The 15,128-nt window shown below is 38.4% G+C and overlaps 1 protein-coding gene across 1 annotated transcript in view; it reads right to left on the bottom strand.

The window, feature by feature from the left end:
• Nucleotides 1-15,128, bottom strand: part of LOC119042417 (cadherin-related family member 3-like) — a 90,846-nt gene that overhangs the window by 28,645 nt on the left and 47,073 nt on the right. Inside the window, exons 8-9 of the mRNA XM_053669045.1 lie at nucleotides 14,771-14,948; nucleotides 12,801-12,963 (exon numbers count right to left, since the gene is read on the bottom strand). Coding sequence (XP_053525020.1) covers nucleotides 12,801-12,963; nucleotides 14,771-14,948 — 341 coding nt within the window. The remainder of the gene's footprint in view (nucleotides 1-12,800; nucleotides 12,964-14,770; nucleotides 14,949-15,128) is intronic.

Here is a 15,128-nt window from a genome sequence, read left to right as displayed (position 1 = left end):
GGAGTCACATGGAGTTATTTCTGATGAAATTAGTACAATTTTTTAACTCTGATTTAATTCTCCAGCTAAGTAGAAAATAAGTTATTTTGTGCTCATTACCAAAAAATAAGAGGAAAAAAAAGATGGCAGCAGAGTAGGAGGATATATCGCACAACTCCTCCCAGAACCAAATTAGAAATAAAACTAAAGAGGAGACTAGACACCTGAAATAAACCAAAGACTACCTGAAAAAGAGGCTCTTAACGAAGAATAAGGAAAAAAGAAAACACCACAGCCAGTAGGAAGGATTAGGTCATTAAAGGGACTAGCCCATTCACAAGGGCAGAGGGCCAAAGTGGGGGTGCAGCTGTGGGAGTTTCCCCCTGAAAGGAGAAAAGTGGGGAACACAAACCAAGCTCCCAAACACAGAGCACCAGTGCTGGAATCAGCAGACCACATAGCACCCAGTGGTGAAAAGATGCAGGGTTTGTCTCTGCCAGGGAGAGGTGAGGCCTGCAGGAGACAAAGCCACTATTCCTTTCTATTTCTTAATTGTTGAAGAAGCCAAAGCACATCTTATGTTCTCAACCACTCACCTTGGGCCCCAGAAAAGGGAAGGCAGCATGGACTGCAGTCTTGCAAAGAGAATCTAGTATGAGAGGAAGTAGGGAGTGATGTGGGGGAACAGCTGTGGGGCTGTTGGTACCAGGATATACCTGGATTCCTCAGCCGCCATCTTGCTTGAGAAGAGCAAGCCCCTCCCATGGGGGAAAGCAATTACCATACCCTATGGGGTATCACTCACCCCATCCACACTCTGCAATCCTGCTCCCTCCACCCTACGTATTTTTTCCCACTTCTGTGTGGTTTGTTCTTTTGTTTTGTGTGGCTTTTTCCCTTTTTTCCTTCTTTTCTCCCATTCTGCATTTTAACCCCTATTGAGGAGTAAGCAGCAGACTCAAAGGTGTCAGATACTGGCTGTAGGACACAGCTGTACACATATAATCTCCTGACAAACAGACTGGCACTTCCCCCTCATGGAACAGCCATGGAAACACCCTCCTGGTTTCCAGCACACCCAAAACCTGGACCCTGGGGGCCCCACCCTGCTGAGTACAGAGAAATACTCCTGAACAGACTCAGACCAGTAGCTCAGAGGTGGAGGAATATATCAACCATCTTTCCTGAAGTGTGAAAGGCACTTGCCACAGGAGATTTAGAAGTCTCATGCCCTCAGTCCCACCAGACATCCTCTGAGAAACAGTTTGATCTGCAATTAGTCTAAGGATCACAGCAGGCCAGCAGGAGGAGGCAGACAGAGGCATATCTGGGAGTGACTTCAGTCAATAGATTTACTGACATACTCCTGGACCCATTTTTAATTTTTATCTATTGTTTTGCTGGCAGTGCCTGCACAACAGCATACAAGACATGATAGGATTGAGCCCCTCAGTCAGCCAGTCGGAGGGGAGACCCCACAAATGAACAAGCCAAAAACAACCAGGACTGAAATAAAACAGAAGAGCCCACATAACCCACACAAAGAACATTTCTAGAGCATCCTGACCAGGAGATCAGGGAGTCTGCACTAGTGGGGCCCACAGGACTCCCACACAATAAGACAGGAAGTCAAAGCAGATCTACCTAAAACAAAGAAACAACAAAAAAGAAAGAAAGGGAAAAATGGGGAGACAAATAAACAACCTCAATCAAAAGAAAAGGAAGAATCCCCTGAAAAAAGAGCTAAATGAAACTGATGAGAGCACACGATCAGACACTGAGTTCAGAGTAATGGTTATAAAGATGCTCAAGGAACTTAGAACTACAAGGAACTTAGAGAAAACTACATCAGCATGAAAAAGGACATAGAAACTGTGAATAAGAACCAGAGAGAAATGAAGAATGCAATTACTGAAATGAAAAATACACTAGAAGGAATTAAAAGCTGTCAAAAAGAAGCAGAGAATCAAATCAGTCATTTGGAAGACAAGGTATAAAAAAACTCAGTAAGAGCAACAAAATGAAAAAAAAAAGATTTAAAGAGAATGAGAAAAGTTTAAGAGAGCTCAGGGACATGAAATGTAACAATATTCACATCATCAGGAAGCCAGAAAGAGAAGAAAGGGAGCAAGGGATGGAAAACTTGTTTCAGGAAATAGCAACAGAAAAATTCCATAACTTGGTGAAGGAAAAAGTCACATGAGTTCATGAAGCACAGAGAGTCCCAATCAAAAGAGGCCTACATGATTCAAAATGAATCATAAGAGGCCTACACAAAGACACATCACAATTAAGATGGCAAAGTTTAAAGACAAAGAGAGAATCTTAAAGGAAGCAAGAGAGAAACAATTACCATATTTTGCCATATGAAATGCACACTTTTTTGTATGAATTCTTGAGAGAAAAATAAGGATGAACATTAACATGGTAGTACTAATTCTATATTTAAATGCTTTTGATTCTTTTATTTATGCTTATACATTAAAAGTATAACTCTAGAAAGCAATAACGATACCAATAAGCTAAATAACAACCTGAAATACAATAATCAGTTTTATTTCTAAGTATATATAAGTAAAAAATGGAATTAAAAATTAAAATAAAAGATTTTTTTCCTGAATGTTTTGGCCTAAAACATGTGTGTGCATTATATACAACAATATGTGGTAGTTAGCAACAAGGGTACCCCAATATCTTTTGATTGGAGCATTTACTTCGTTTACATTTAAGGTTAACATTATAGGTACTTATTCACTGTCAGCTGACTTCTCAAGAGAAACAATACAGGCTAGAAAAAAATTGTCATGAAATATTCCAAGTAATGAAAAGCAAGAACCTGCAACCAAGACTACTCTATCCAGCAAGATTCTCATTTAAAATGGAAAGTGAAATAAAGACATTCTCAGACCAAAAAACAAAAAAATTAAGGAGTGCATTTCCACAAAACCAGCATTGCAAGAAATGCTAAAGGGACTGCTTTAAGAAGAAGAGAGAAAGAAGAACACAGGTACAAAGGGAAAAAATGGCAGTGAATAAGTACCTATAAATATTAATCTTAAATGTAAATGAAGTAAATGCTCCAATCAAAAGATATAGGGTAGCTGAATGGATAAGACAGCATGACCCAAGTATATACTGTCTACAAGAGACCCACCTCAGAGCAAAAGATTTACACAGGCTGAAAGGGAAGGGATGAAAAAAAATATTTCATGAAAATTAAGACAAAAAGAAGAAAGCTGAGGTAGTGAAGGATCAAGATGGCAGAAGAGTAGATAGAAGCTCCACTAACCTCCTCCCGGGACCAAGCTGGAATTACAAGTAAATTCTAGAGAAATCATCCTGAATAACCAACTGAACACTAACTGGAGAGAAGCCTTATGGTCACAGACAGATGGAAGAAACCACTTAACCACAAGAGACTGGTAGAAAGTGTGGAAGAGGCACGAGAGTGCTGGCTGGGCTCCCATGGGCAGCAGCTGCAGTTCTGGAGGGATATTTCAGTGGTTAGCAGGTTCCCCCTGAGAAGCGTGGGGTTTCAACCACAAGCTCGGCTCCCCAGCCTACAGCACCAAAACGGAAAAGAACCCAGGTAACGCCCAACTGTGAAAAGCAGCAGAATTTCTGTCTGACAGGGATAGCTAGCAAAGAGCCTCTTAAAGGGCCAACACAAAAAATTCCGTTTGCAGCCACTTACTTCAGGATCCAGCAGAGGGTGGGCAGAGTGGACTAAAGGCACATGAGGAGAGTCTGGAGCTGAAGGCTTTGGACAGAAAAAACTGAAGGAAGAGCTGCCAGGACCCCTGAGCTGTGTCATTCCCCATATTGGACAGGCCATCTTGCTCAGGTAGATCACTTCCCTCCCAGTGATTCAGCTGACCACCCTCAGGGCCCAATGCTGATAATAGCTGACATTGGTGCACAGCTTGGTTCTTTCTGCACACAAACAGCAACAACAGAAGGAGCCACATGAGTGATCACTGATAACTACAAACAGTTGACCAGAGCCAATCACAAGCAGCATCTGACAAAGGCCTACATCAGAGTCTTTCAGATCTACCTTATACATAGAAACAAATACAAGAAGCATCCAAATTAGGAAGACAAAGAAAGAGACCCCAAATTAAACAGCAAGAGAATTCTCCAGAAGAAAAGCTAAATGAAATGCAGGCAAGCAATTTATCAGATAGAAAGTTTAGAGTAATGATTATAAGAATAATCAACAGCATGGAAAAAAAAGACAGAAACCATAAAAAAGGACCAGTTAGAAATAAAGAATGCACTCATGGCTGTTCCTCTTCCCCTTCTGGTACCCCTATAATTCGGATGTTGGAGCGTTTAAAGATATCATGGAGGTTCCTAAGCCTCTCTTCATTTTTTTGAATTCTTGTTTCCTCATCCTTTTCTGTTTGGTCATTTTTTTTCCTCTTTCTGATCTACTCCTTTGATTCAAGTCCCAGTTTCCTTTCCATTACTATTGGTTTCCTGTGCATTTCCATTCATTTCAATTAGTTTAGCCTTCATATGTTCCTCTAATTTGTGACTATAATCAACAGGGGAGTGGGAGAAGGAGAAGGGGGGAGAAGGTACAGAAAATAAGTAGCATAGATGGTAGGTAGAAAATAGATAGGGGGAGGGCAAGAATAGTATGGGAAATATAGAATCTAAAGAACTTGAGACACATGGGCATAAACTAAAGGGGGGAATGGTGGGGGAGGGGTGTGCAGGGTGGAGGAGAATGAAGGAGGGAATAGAACTGTAATGGCATAATCAATAAAGTATATTAACAAAAGAAATAAAGAATGCAATATCAAATATAAATAATATGCTGGAAGGAATAAACAGTAGCTTAGATGATACAGAGGATCAAATCACTGATTTGGAGGACAAAGTAAAAAAAAAAAAAACACCCAGGCAGGGCAGCAAAAAGAAAAAATAATTTTAAAAAATGAAGAGAGCTTAAGAAACATTTTGGACAACATGAAGTATAAAAACATCAGCATCATGGGAATATTTGAAGCAGAAGAGAGTGAGCAAGGGATTGAGAACCTATTTGAAGGAATAATGACAAAAAATTCCCTAATCTGGTGAAGGAAAAAGACACATGTCCAGAAACCTCACAGAGTCCCAAACAAGTTAGACCCAAAGACACCTACACCAAGATGCATCATAATTAAAATAACAAGGTTTAAAGACAAGGAGGGAATTCTAAAAGTCACAAGAGAAAAGAAAGTAGTTACATACAAGGGAGCATCAATTAGACTCTCATCTGATTTCTCAGTAGAAACATTTCAGGCCAGAGGAAATGGTGTGAAATATTCAAGGGAATAAAAATCAAGGACCCACACTGAAGCTACTTTACCCAGCAACATTATCATTTAAAATTGAAGAAGAAATAAGGAGCTTCTCAGACAATACAAAGCTAATAGTTTCTTAACACCAAACCAGTATAGTAACAAATGTTAAAGGGCTTGCTTTAAGAAGAAGAAGAAAAAGGAAAAGGAAAAAAAAGAGAGAGGAGAATAGTCTAACAATAAAAATGGCACTAAATACTTATCTATCGACAATCACCTTAAATATAAATGACTTAAATGCTCCCACCAAAAGACATAGGGTACCTGCATGGATAGGAAAGCAAGACCCACATATATGCTTCCTCTAAAAGACCCACCCCAGAGAGAAAGATACACACAGGCTAAAAATGAGGAATGCAAAAAATGATCCATACAAATGCAAAGGAAAAAAATGCCAAGGTAGAAGTACTTATATCTGACAAGATAGATTTTAAAACCACAGCTATATTTAGAGACCAAAAAAAAATTCACTACACAATGATAAAGGGAACAATCCAACAAGAGAATATAACCCTAGTAAACATTTATGCACCTATGTGCCCAACATAGGAGGACCTAAATATGTGAAGTAAATCTTGACGGATGTAAAGGGAGAGAAATAAAGTCATAGTCAGGGATTTTAACACCTTTTTTACTTCAATGGATAGATCGTCCAGGCACAAAATCAATAAGAGGACAGCGGCCTTACACAACACACTAGGTCAAATTGATTTAATTGATATCTTCAGAGAGTTTCACCCTAAAGCAGCAGAGTATACATACTTGGCAAGGGTACATGGAATGTTTTCTATGATACACCACATATTAGGATACAAAACAAATCTCAATAAATTTAAGAAGATTGAAATCATACCTAGCATTTTCTCTGACCACAATGCTATAAAACTAGAAATCAATCACAAGAGGAACACTGAAAAATATACAGAGACATGATAGCTAAATAACATGTTATTAAACAATGAATGGATCAACAATGAGATCAAGGTAGCAATCCTGAAACAAATCAAAAGGAGAATACAATAACCTAAAATTTGAGCAACAGGAAAAACAATCCTAAGGTCGAAAATCATAGAGTTTACAGGCTTATCTAAAAAAAAAAAAGCTCAAATAAAAATATTAAATTTACCCTTAAGCACTTGAACAAGAACAACAAACAAAACCCAAAGAGTTAAACACAACAGAATCTAAAAAAACAGTACAAAATATCAGAGCCCAGTAGCTGATTCTTTGACAAGATAAACTAGAATAGTAAACTTTTAACCAAACTCATCAAGAAAAAAGAGAGAAGACCCAAATAAATAAAATTAGAAATTAAAGAGAGGAAATAACAACTGATACCAAACAAATACAAAGGACTGTAAGAGAATAGGAACAACTATATGTGGACAAACTAGACAACCTGGACAAAATGGGAAATTTTCTAGAAACACAATCTCCCAAAACTGTATCAGGAAGTAGCAGAAAACCTGAATAGACAGATTACACCAACTGAAATTGAAGCAGTAATAAAAAACTTCCAAGAAACAAACGTCCAAGAACAGACGACTTCACAAGTGAATTTTACCAAACATTCTGAGAAGAACTAACACCTCTCCTTCTCAATCTATTTTATAAAATTCAAGAGGAGGGAAGGCTCCCAACCTCATTTTACAAGGCCAGCACTATCTTAATTCCAAAACCAGATAAACAAACTATAAAGAAAGAAAATGCCCTGGCTGGTGTAGCTCAGTGGATTGAGTGCGGGCCTGCGAACCAGACAATCGCGGTTCGATTCCCAGTCAGGGCACATGCCTAGGTTGCAGACCAGTTCCCTACAGGCCAGTTCCCAGCAGGGGACGCACGAAAGGCAACCATACATTGATGTTTCTCTCCCTCTCTCCTTCCCTTCCCCTCTAAAGATAAATAAATAAAATATTTTTTTAAAAAAAGAAAGAAAATTATAGGCCAATATCTCTGATGAATATAGACAACGAAATCCTCAACAAAATATTAGCAACACAGCAACACATCAAAAAGATGATGCACATGATCAACTGAGATTTATTGTGGAAATACAAGGTTAGTACAACATTGACAAATCAATAAATGTATTCCACCATATAAACAAAATGAAGGATAAAACCACATGATCATATCAATATATGTAGAAAAAGCTTTTGCTAAAATACAGCACCCATTTATGATAAAAAAAAAACACCCAGCAAAATAGGATGAGAGGGAACATACCTAAACATAATAAAGGCACTATATGACAAACCCATTGCCAGCATCGTACTCAACAGGCAAAACTATAAGCATTCCTCTTAAGATCAGGAACAAGGAATTCTGCTTCCACCTCACTTATTCAACATAGTACTGGAAGTCCTACACATAGCAATCAGACAAGAAGAAGAAATAAAAGGCATCCAAATTTGAAAAGGAGAAGTAAAACTGTCCTTATTTGAAGATAACATGTTATTGTACATACAGAACCCCGAAGATTTCCCCAAGGAACTACTAGAACTGATAAGTAAATTCAACAAAGGAGCAGGATTCAAAATTAATATCCAGAAATCAGTTGTATTTTTATATGCCAAAAACAAACTAAGAGAAAGGTAATTTAAGATAACAATCATATTAACAATTGCAACAAAAAGAATAAAGGGTCTAGAAATAAACCTAACCAAGGCGTGAAAGACCTATACTCAGAAAATTATAAGACAGGGAAGAAAGAAATTGAAGAAGATACAAATAAGTGGAAGCACATACCGTGTTCATGGATGGAAAGAGTTAACATTATTAAAATGTCCATACTGCCCAAAGCAATCTATATTCAATGTCATTCCTGTCAATATTCCAATGACATATTTACAGAACTAGAACAAATATTCGAAAAATGTATATGGGGAAAGAGGAAAGATGGTGGCTAGGTAAGAGGGAGCAGATTCCACTTCCCCCTATACACAGGAGAAAAACCTGGCTGATCTACAGAGGAACAGAGCAGATAGCCACCAGTACCACAGCATATATGAAAACAGGAGATGAAAAATTGTAGCAGACATTGAAAAACAAGACAGTAAGGAGAATGCTTCAGGACAATAAGGGCCCAGGGATCAGCAAGGGAACCAGGGAGACTGCAGCTCCAGGCCCAGGGCCCACTGGGCCACTTGGGAGAGAGCTGGGTGGGCACTCCACTACCCCCAGCCAAACAGGGTTTGAGCAGCACCAGGAGAGACCTGGTTGCTTGAAGTCACAGAGAGGGGAGTAAGGACTAAGTGGCAAAAACACGGGCCTGTGAGTACCCACCCATAGCCCTGGAAAGAGTGTGTGCCCAAACCTGTGCAAACAGCGATGACCTAGCCAGGTGCACATGCACCCACAACCCCGGGACAGAGAGCTTTGTGGAATGCTGAGGGCCCACACCAGTAAGCCCTGTGTGAACGTTTACTCCTTAGAAGGCCCAGAACCCACATCCAGGGCCCTGCAGAAGGGCACCAGGCTATCTCTGGGGAGAGTGCAAGTGAGGCTGACTGAGTGCTAAACAGGAAAAGAGAAAAGCATACCAGTAGCCCAGCAGAGTGCTACAGCCAGCAAGAACAGAAAAACCAGTTTGTCAACTTTGAAGCCAGCAAGAGGGTTTTTTGTTTGTTTGTTTGTTTGTTTGTTTGTTTGTTTTTGGTTTTTTGTTTGTTTGATTGATTTTTTAAAGTAATTTTTAATTTTTTTATTTTTATTATTTTTTAGCTCTCGATTCCTTTTACTTCTCCTTTCTTCTTTCTTGTTTTATTTCTTCTTCTTTTCTTTCCAATTTTATCTCTTCTTCCTTCCTTAGTCTGCTTTTTTTTTTCCCACAAGGGAGACAAAAAAACTCAGAACTGTGAAAAGACCACAGGTGGACCCAAAGAGGGGGCATCTCAACAGCTCAGAGAGAGATACAAATTTCACTTTGCTATTACAGAGAACCTGCAAGTTATTGCATATTTGTATTATTATTTTTTCTTTATTCTTACATTTTTTTACTTTAATAGTATTTTTGTATTCCTCTCCTTTCTGTTTAGTCTTCTTTGCTTGGCTGGTTTGACAGGTTTCCCCTGTTCTATCATTCATAATGTATTGCTAATTAACTGTCCTTCACTTCACCTGTTTTCCAGTAGCACACTACTGAAGGTACTATACTCCCTATTCTTGTTATCTAGAGCTCATAGATTCTATCATATGATTGTTGCTCTAATATTATTATAAACAATAGCTGTTCTCTACTATTATAAATACTATATAACACCCATCCCAGATCTTAACCCACTTCACGGTTTCCAGAACACTATTGCTGTAGTGGTTAACTCTATTCTCTCACACACTACACCTATTTACTATTCTTTATTCTCACCTTACCTCAGAATCTGACCTCCCACAATCTCACTGCTTCCTAGATTCAACTCACAATCCTTCCCTCCCCAGCAAGAGTCTTACCTTCTTTCCATCCTTTCTAAAAGGTAGCTAGTTGGGCAGAAGATCATAGTTAACACTACACATAGCCAGAGGACCTCCTATGTCTTCTCTACTGGCTGCTACTGTAAATAGCATAAAATATTCTTTTGCTGTCTTAAACAGTTTTGCCTTACCCCTCCAACTGATCACAAATAAGAGTAGGTGGAAGCAGTGAACACCAGGATACCTGAAGGAGACTGCACCACTGAATCTCACAAGTATTCTGTCACAAAAGTTCACACCACAAACCCAGGGAGTCAAAACAGATCAATTTAAGAAGCTGAGGCTGACAAGAAGAGTCTCACAAACAATGGGAAGGCAAAGAAACAATCTCAAAATGAAAGAAAAGGAGGAAGCCTCAGAAAGAATGCTAAATGAAATAAAGGCAAGTCAGCTATCACATATTGAGTTCAAAGCAATGGTTATCAGGAAGCTCCATGAGCTCAAAACAAATAACCAGAAACTACAGGGAAACTAGAATGAACTCGCTGCAAACTATATCAAATGAGAAAGAAAATAGAAATCATCAACAAGGGCCAAGAGGAAATGAATAATACAATTTCTGAACTGAAGAACACATTAGAAGGAATCAAAAGAAGGCTCAATAAAGCAGAAGATTGGATCACTGAGCTATAGAACGAAGTAGAAAAAAAAATCCAGAAAAAGCAAGAAAAGGAAAAGAGGCTCAGAAACAATGAAGAGTTTAACAAAAATACAACACAATATGAAACGTAATAATATCCGAGTAGGGATACCAGAAAAAAAAGAAGAGCAAGGGATAGAAAATCTATTTGAAAAAATAATGATGGAAAACTTTCCTAATTTGATGAGAGAAAAAGTCACACAAATCCCAGAAACACAGAGTCCCAATCAAGAGGAACCCCAAGAGGCCCACTTCAAGACACATCATCATTAAAATGGCAAAATTTCAAGACAAAGAGAGAATCTTAAAGGCAGCAAGGGAGAAAAAGGAAATCAGATACAAGGGAGCCTTGATAAGGTTAGCTGCTGACTTCTCAATGGAAATGCTTCAAACAAGAAGAGAATGGCAAGAAATATTCCAAGTAATAAGAACCAGAGGACTGCAACCAAGGCTACTTTACCCAGCAAGACTCTCATCAAGATAGAAGGCCAAATAAGGAGCTTTCCAGACTAAATAAGTCTAAAAGAATACACCTCCACCAAACCAGCTCTGCAAGAAATGCAAAAGGAACTGCTTTAAGTAAAGGAGGAAAAGAGAGTGAGACACAGAGGAACACAGGTATGAAAATGACAACAAATAGGTACCTGTCAATAATAATCCTAAATTTCAATGGATTAAATGCTCCAATTAAAAGACACAGAATAGCTGAATGAATAAGAAAGCATGACGCACACATATGCTGCCTACAAGAGACCCCCTTAGGACAAAAGACCTACACAGATTAAAAGTGAAGGGCTGGAAACAAATTTTTCAAGCAAATGGACAGGAAAAAAAACAGGGTAGCAATACTCATATCAGACAAAATAGACTTCAAACCAAGGTTCAAAAAGAGAGACCCAGAAGGTCACTTCATAATACTCAAGGGAAGAATCCACCAAGAAGATATAAACATTGTAAATATATATACACCCAATGCAGGAGCACCTAAATACATAAAGAAAATCCTAGAGGAAAATACAGGCAGTACAATTTCGGATATCTCATGTAGCAATATTTTTGCTGCTATAGCTCTCCTTAGGACATGAGAAATAAAGGAAGAATTAACAAATGGTACTACACAAATTAAAAAGCTTCTGTAGAGCTAAAGAAACCATCATCAAAATGTAAAGAGAACTGTATGGTAGAACACATTTGCCAAAAATACATTGGACAAGGTTTAATCTACAACATACATAAAGAACTTATACAACTCAACACCAGGAAGACAAATAATCAAATTAAAAATGGGCAAAGGACCTGAATAGACTCTTTTCCAAGGAGAACACATAGATGGCCCATAGACATATAAAAAAAATGCTCAACATCACTAGCCATCAGGGAGATGCAAATTAAAACCACAATGAGATAACACCTCACACTGGTCAGAAAAGCTATCATTAATAAATCAACAAACAACAAGTGCTGGTGAGGGTGTGTAGAAAAGGGGACCCTTGTGCACTGTTGGTGGGAATGCAGGTTAGTGTAACCACTGTGGAAAACGATATAGGATTTCCTCAAAAAAAATCTAAAAATGGAACTACCTTTTTACTTAGCAATTCCACTGCTGGGAATATACCCTAAGAATCCTAAAACACCAATTCAAAAGCACTTATGCACCTTCATGCTCATAGCAGCACTATTTACAATAGCCAAGATTTAGAAACTGCCTAAGTACCCATCAGTAGATGAGTGGATTAAATGTGGTCCATCCACCATCTACACAATGAAATAATACAAAGCAGAAAGAAATTCCTACTTTTACGACAGCATGGGTGGAACTAGAGACTATTGTGCTAAGTGAAATAAGCCGGTCTGTGAATAACAAATACCATATGATCTCACTTATAAGAATAATCTAATGAATAAAATAAACTAATGAGCGAAATAGAACCAGTGGCATGGAAACATGGAACAAACTTACAGCTGTAAGAGGGGAAGAGGGGAGGTAAGGACTGATTGAAAGAAGGTGAAGGGATTAGTCAAAGAACATATATGAAGGAATCATGGACATGAACAACAATGAATGGACTGATTAAGGAAGTGTGTGGTGGGCTATGTGATGGGGTGGCAAAGGGAGAAAATGTGGGACAACTCTAATAGCATACACAATAAAATATATTTTTTTAAAGTAGAAAACAACAGCCAGCAGTGAGATAATAAAGCACTTGACCACATGCCTTCCAGCAAGAGAGCAGAGGGGGCCAGACCCTATCTGCTATGTCAGAGCTCCTCTTGCTGAATCTACCAGCACCCAACTGTGGCCATGAAATGACTCTGCCTCCTTAGGAAAACTCCTGGAAGGTACAGCAGGTGGTGCTCACCTGGATGAAATTTTCAGCATTTGGCACTTGCTCAAAGAGTTGTCCAGAACCAATCGGCCCCAAGCTTGGAGCATAATATATCACATCAGGAGGCTCGTCAAGGTCATGACATAAGAGTTTTGCAACTACAGTATTATTTGCAATCACCTCTTTGCCTATGTACCTGTTTTTTAAGAAGAAAAATTGGTTTAGATGGTCTTTTAAAACATAATTTTTTGCATAAACATCCAGTAGTTTGCATAAAGCACATGTGCAACTTCTCTATTTATCATGGGAAAAGAGTCCAGGTTTGGAGCATCATCTGGGAAGCCATTTCCAAAAAGTGCTATGAATTTAGTAAACCATTCCTCATTTTCTGGGAATATTTTTTTTGGCACCTAGCTAGGTGCTTGTTTAGAAATTTATCATGGACACTTCAATGAAGATGCTTGAGTGTGAATCAGAAAAGTGAGAATGTTCCAATCTAGAATGTCTGTATGGTATGGTCAAGAGGGACAAACCTTACCATTCTATAGTGGACACCTCCATCTCTATGTGTGCACCCATTTTTTTCCTGGGATCTCTCTTCCTCAATGCTCACTCATAAGCCTTCAGAGTCTAAATTCTATTAATTCTTCAAAGACTAGCATAGATCTTGCTCCTTCAGGAAGCCCCCCTGAATACTTCAAGCCCGCATGTCCTTCCTCTCAACAATTAAAGCACAACAGACATAATTTAAAACCATCTTGTACTTTTTACTATTGTTTCTTTCATATGTATTCATCTTATCATCCTGACAGAATACAGCCTCATAATAACATAGCAAATACTTCTGTCACTTCCAGGGACTATGGCACTGGGTACAGCACATGGTGGGTGTTTGGTTAATTAACTATAATTTTTCTGGGGAAAGAAAAAGGAAAAAGAGAAAGAAGAAAAAAGGATAACATTTTTTGAAAATATGCCAAACCCCATACTGAACAAATTCCAAGGCTTGCTGTATTTGATCCTTATAATCATTCTATGAGGCAATGAGATTATCAACTCCACTTAAAAGGTAGAGTAATGGGGACCCAAATAAGACCACATTGGTAGTAATTATCAGAAGCCAAATAATCAGAAACAAAGACTGGGAAACACAGACACAGATCTCCTATGTGAGCTGAGAGCTTAGGGTCAGAGGACATAGAAGAGTGACAGACATGGAGATTAGGAGACTGAGCTTCGGTAATAAAACAGTAATGCTGACAAGAACACAACTCCATCCCTATCCAAATTGCAAAATCCAAGAGTCTTGAAACTCAGAATTTTCTCATAGCTTATTTGTCATCAAAATGTGACCTGACCTTAAATTATTGATATCCATACATTACCCAAACTGTCAGATCTTTCTTTGTCCCACTTACTATGAGTATTCATATATTTCCTGCAAAGATATTAATGGATTTGAATTTAGGACATTTGTGTAATACATGGTACATACACCGTATTACCTTCCTAAAATTAAAAAAAAATCTTTATCCTGAAACATACTCAGTGCCAAGGGTTTCAGAAGAGGGATTATGGAACTATGATAAATAGCAATTGTAAAACTGACACCACATGCTCAGCACTGTGCTCAGAACATTACATTAATTATCTCATTTATTCTTCAAAACCCCCCACAGAGTAAGCACTATTGTTACCCCATTTAATAACAAAAGAAACTGAAGATCAAAGGGCTTGAGTAAATTACCCAAGATCATATTACTAATAAGTGATAGAACCAGGATTCCAAGCCATATCTGTGACTCCAAAACATAGGCTTTTAAGAACTTACTAACTCAGATCCAGAAAGCACCGCTTCCAACAGGTCATTTCTGAGTACCAGAATATGAGACTGAGCAAGAGTCCAAGTGATGATTAACCCACGTTTATTTGAGCAAATAAATATAGCAATACCTCTGTTTTCCACTCTGAATTCTCAATCCAGCACACTCATTTCAGCTCACCTAATCAGATATTGATCACAGAAAGGAGAGTTGTCATTAATGCCATGGATATAGATTGTCACTGGAATTGCAGAACACCGCTGGTCTTGGTCACAAGCCTTAATGGAGAAGGATTGAACGCGTGCAAATCCAGCTCTCTCCACATCAAGGCGGGCAGCAGTGACTATGGTCCCATGCTCTACAACAAAACAACGCATCTTGCTGCAAACCTGCCCATGCTATCATTTAAAAAATTACTTCATTATACTTCAATGAATGGGATAAAATGTGATTTGTGCTTTCCTCAGTAGAATTAAAAAACTGATTTAAAATGTAGGTACAATGTGCAATTGTTTATTGCCAAAAATGCCTTTATTAA

The sequence above is a fragment of the Artibeus jamaicensis genome, unplaced genomic scaffold (assembly GCF_021234435.1).
Source record: "Artibeus jamaicensis isolate MK-2021 breed Jamaican fruit bat unplaced genomic scaffold, CSHL_Jam_final contig_519, whole genome shotgun sequence".
NCBI lineage: Eukaryota > Metazoa > Chordata > Mammalia > Chiroptera > Phyllostomidae > Artibeus > Artibeus jamaicensis.
The sequence above is the reverse complement of the archived record's forward strand: the minus strand, read 5'-3'. Positions and strand labels throughout refer to the sequence as shown.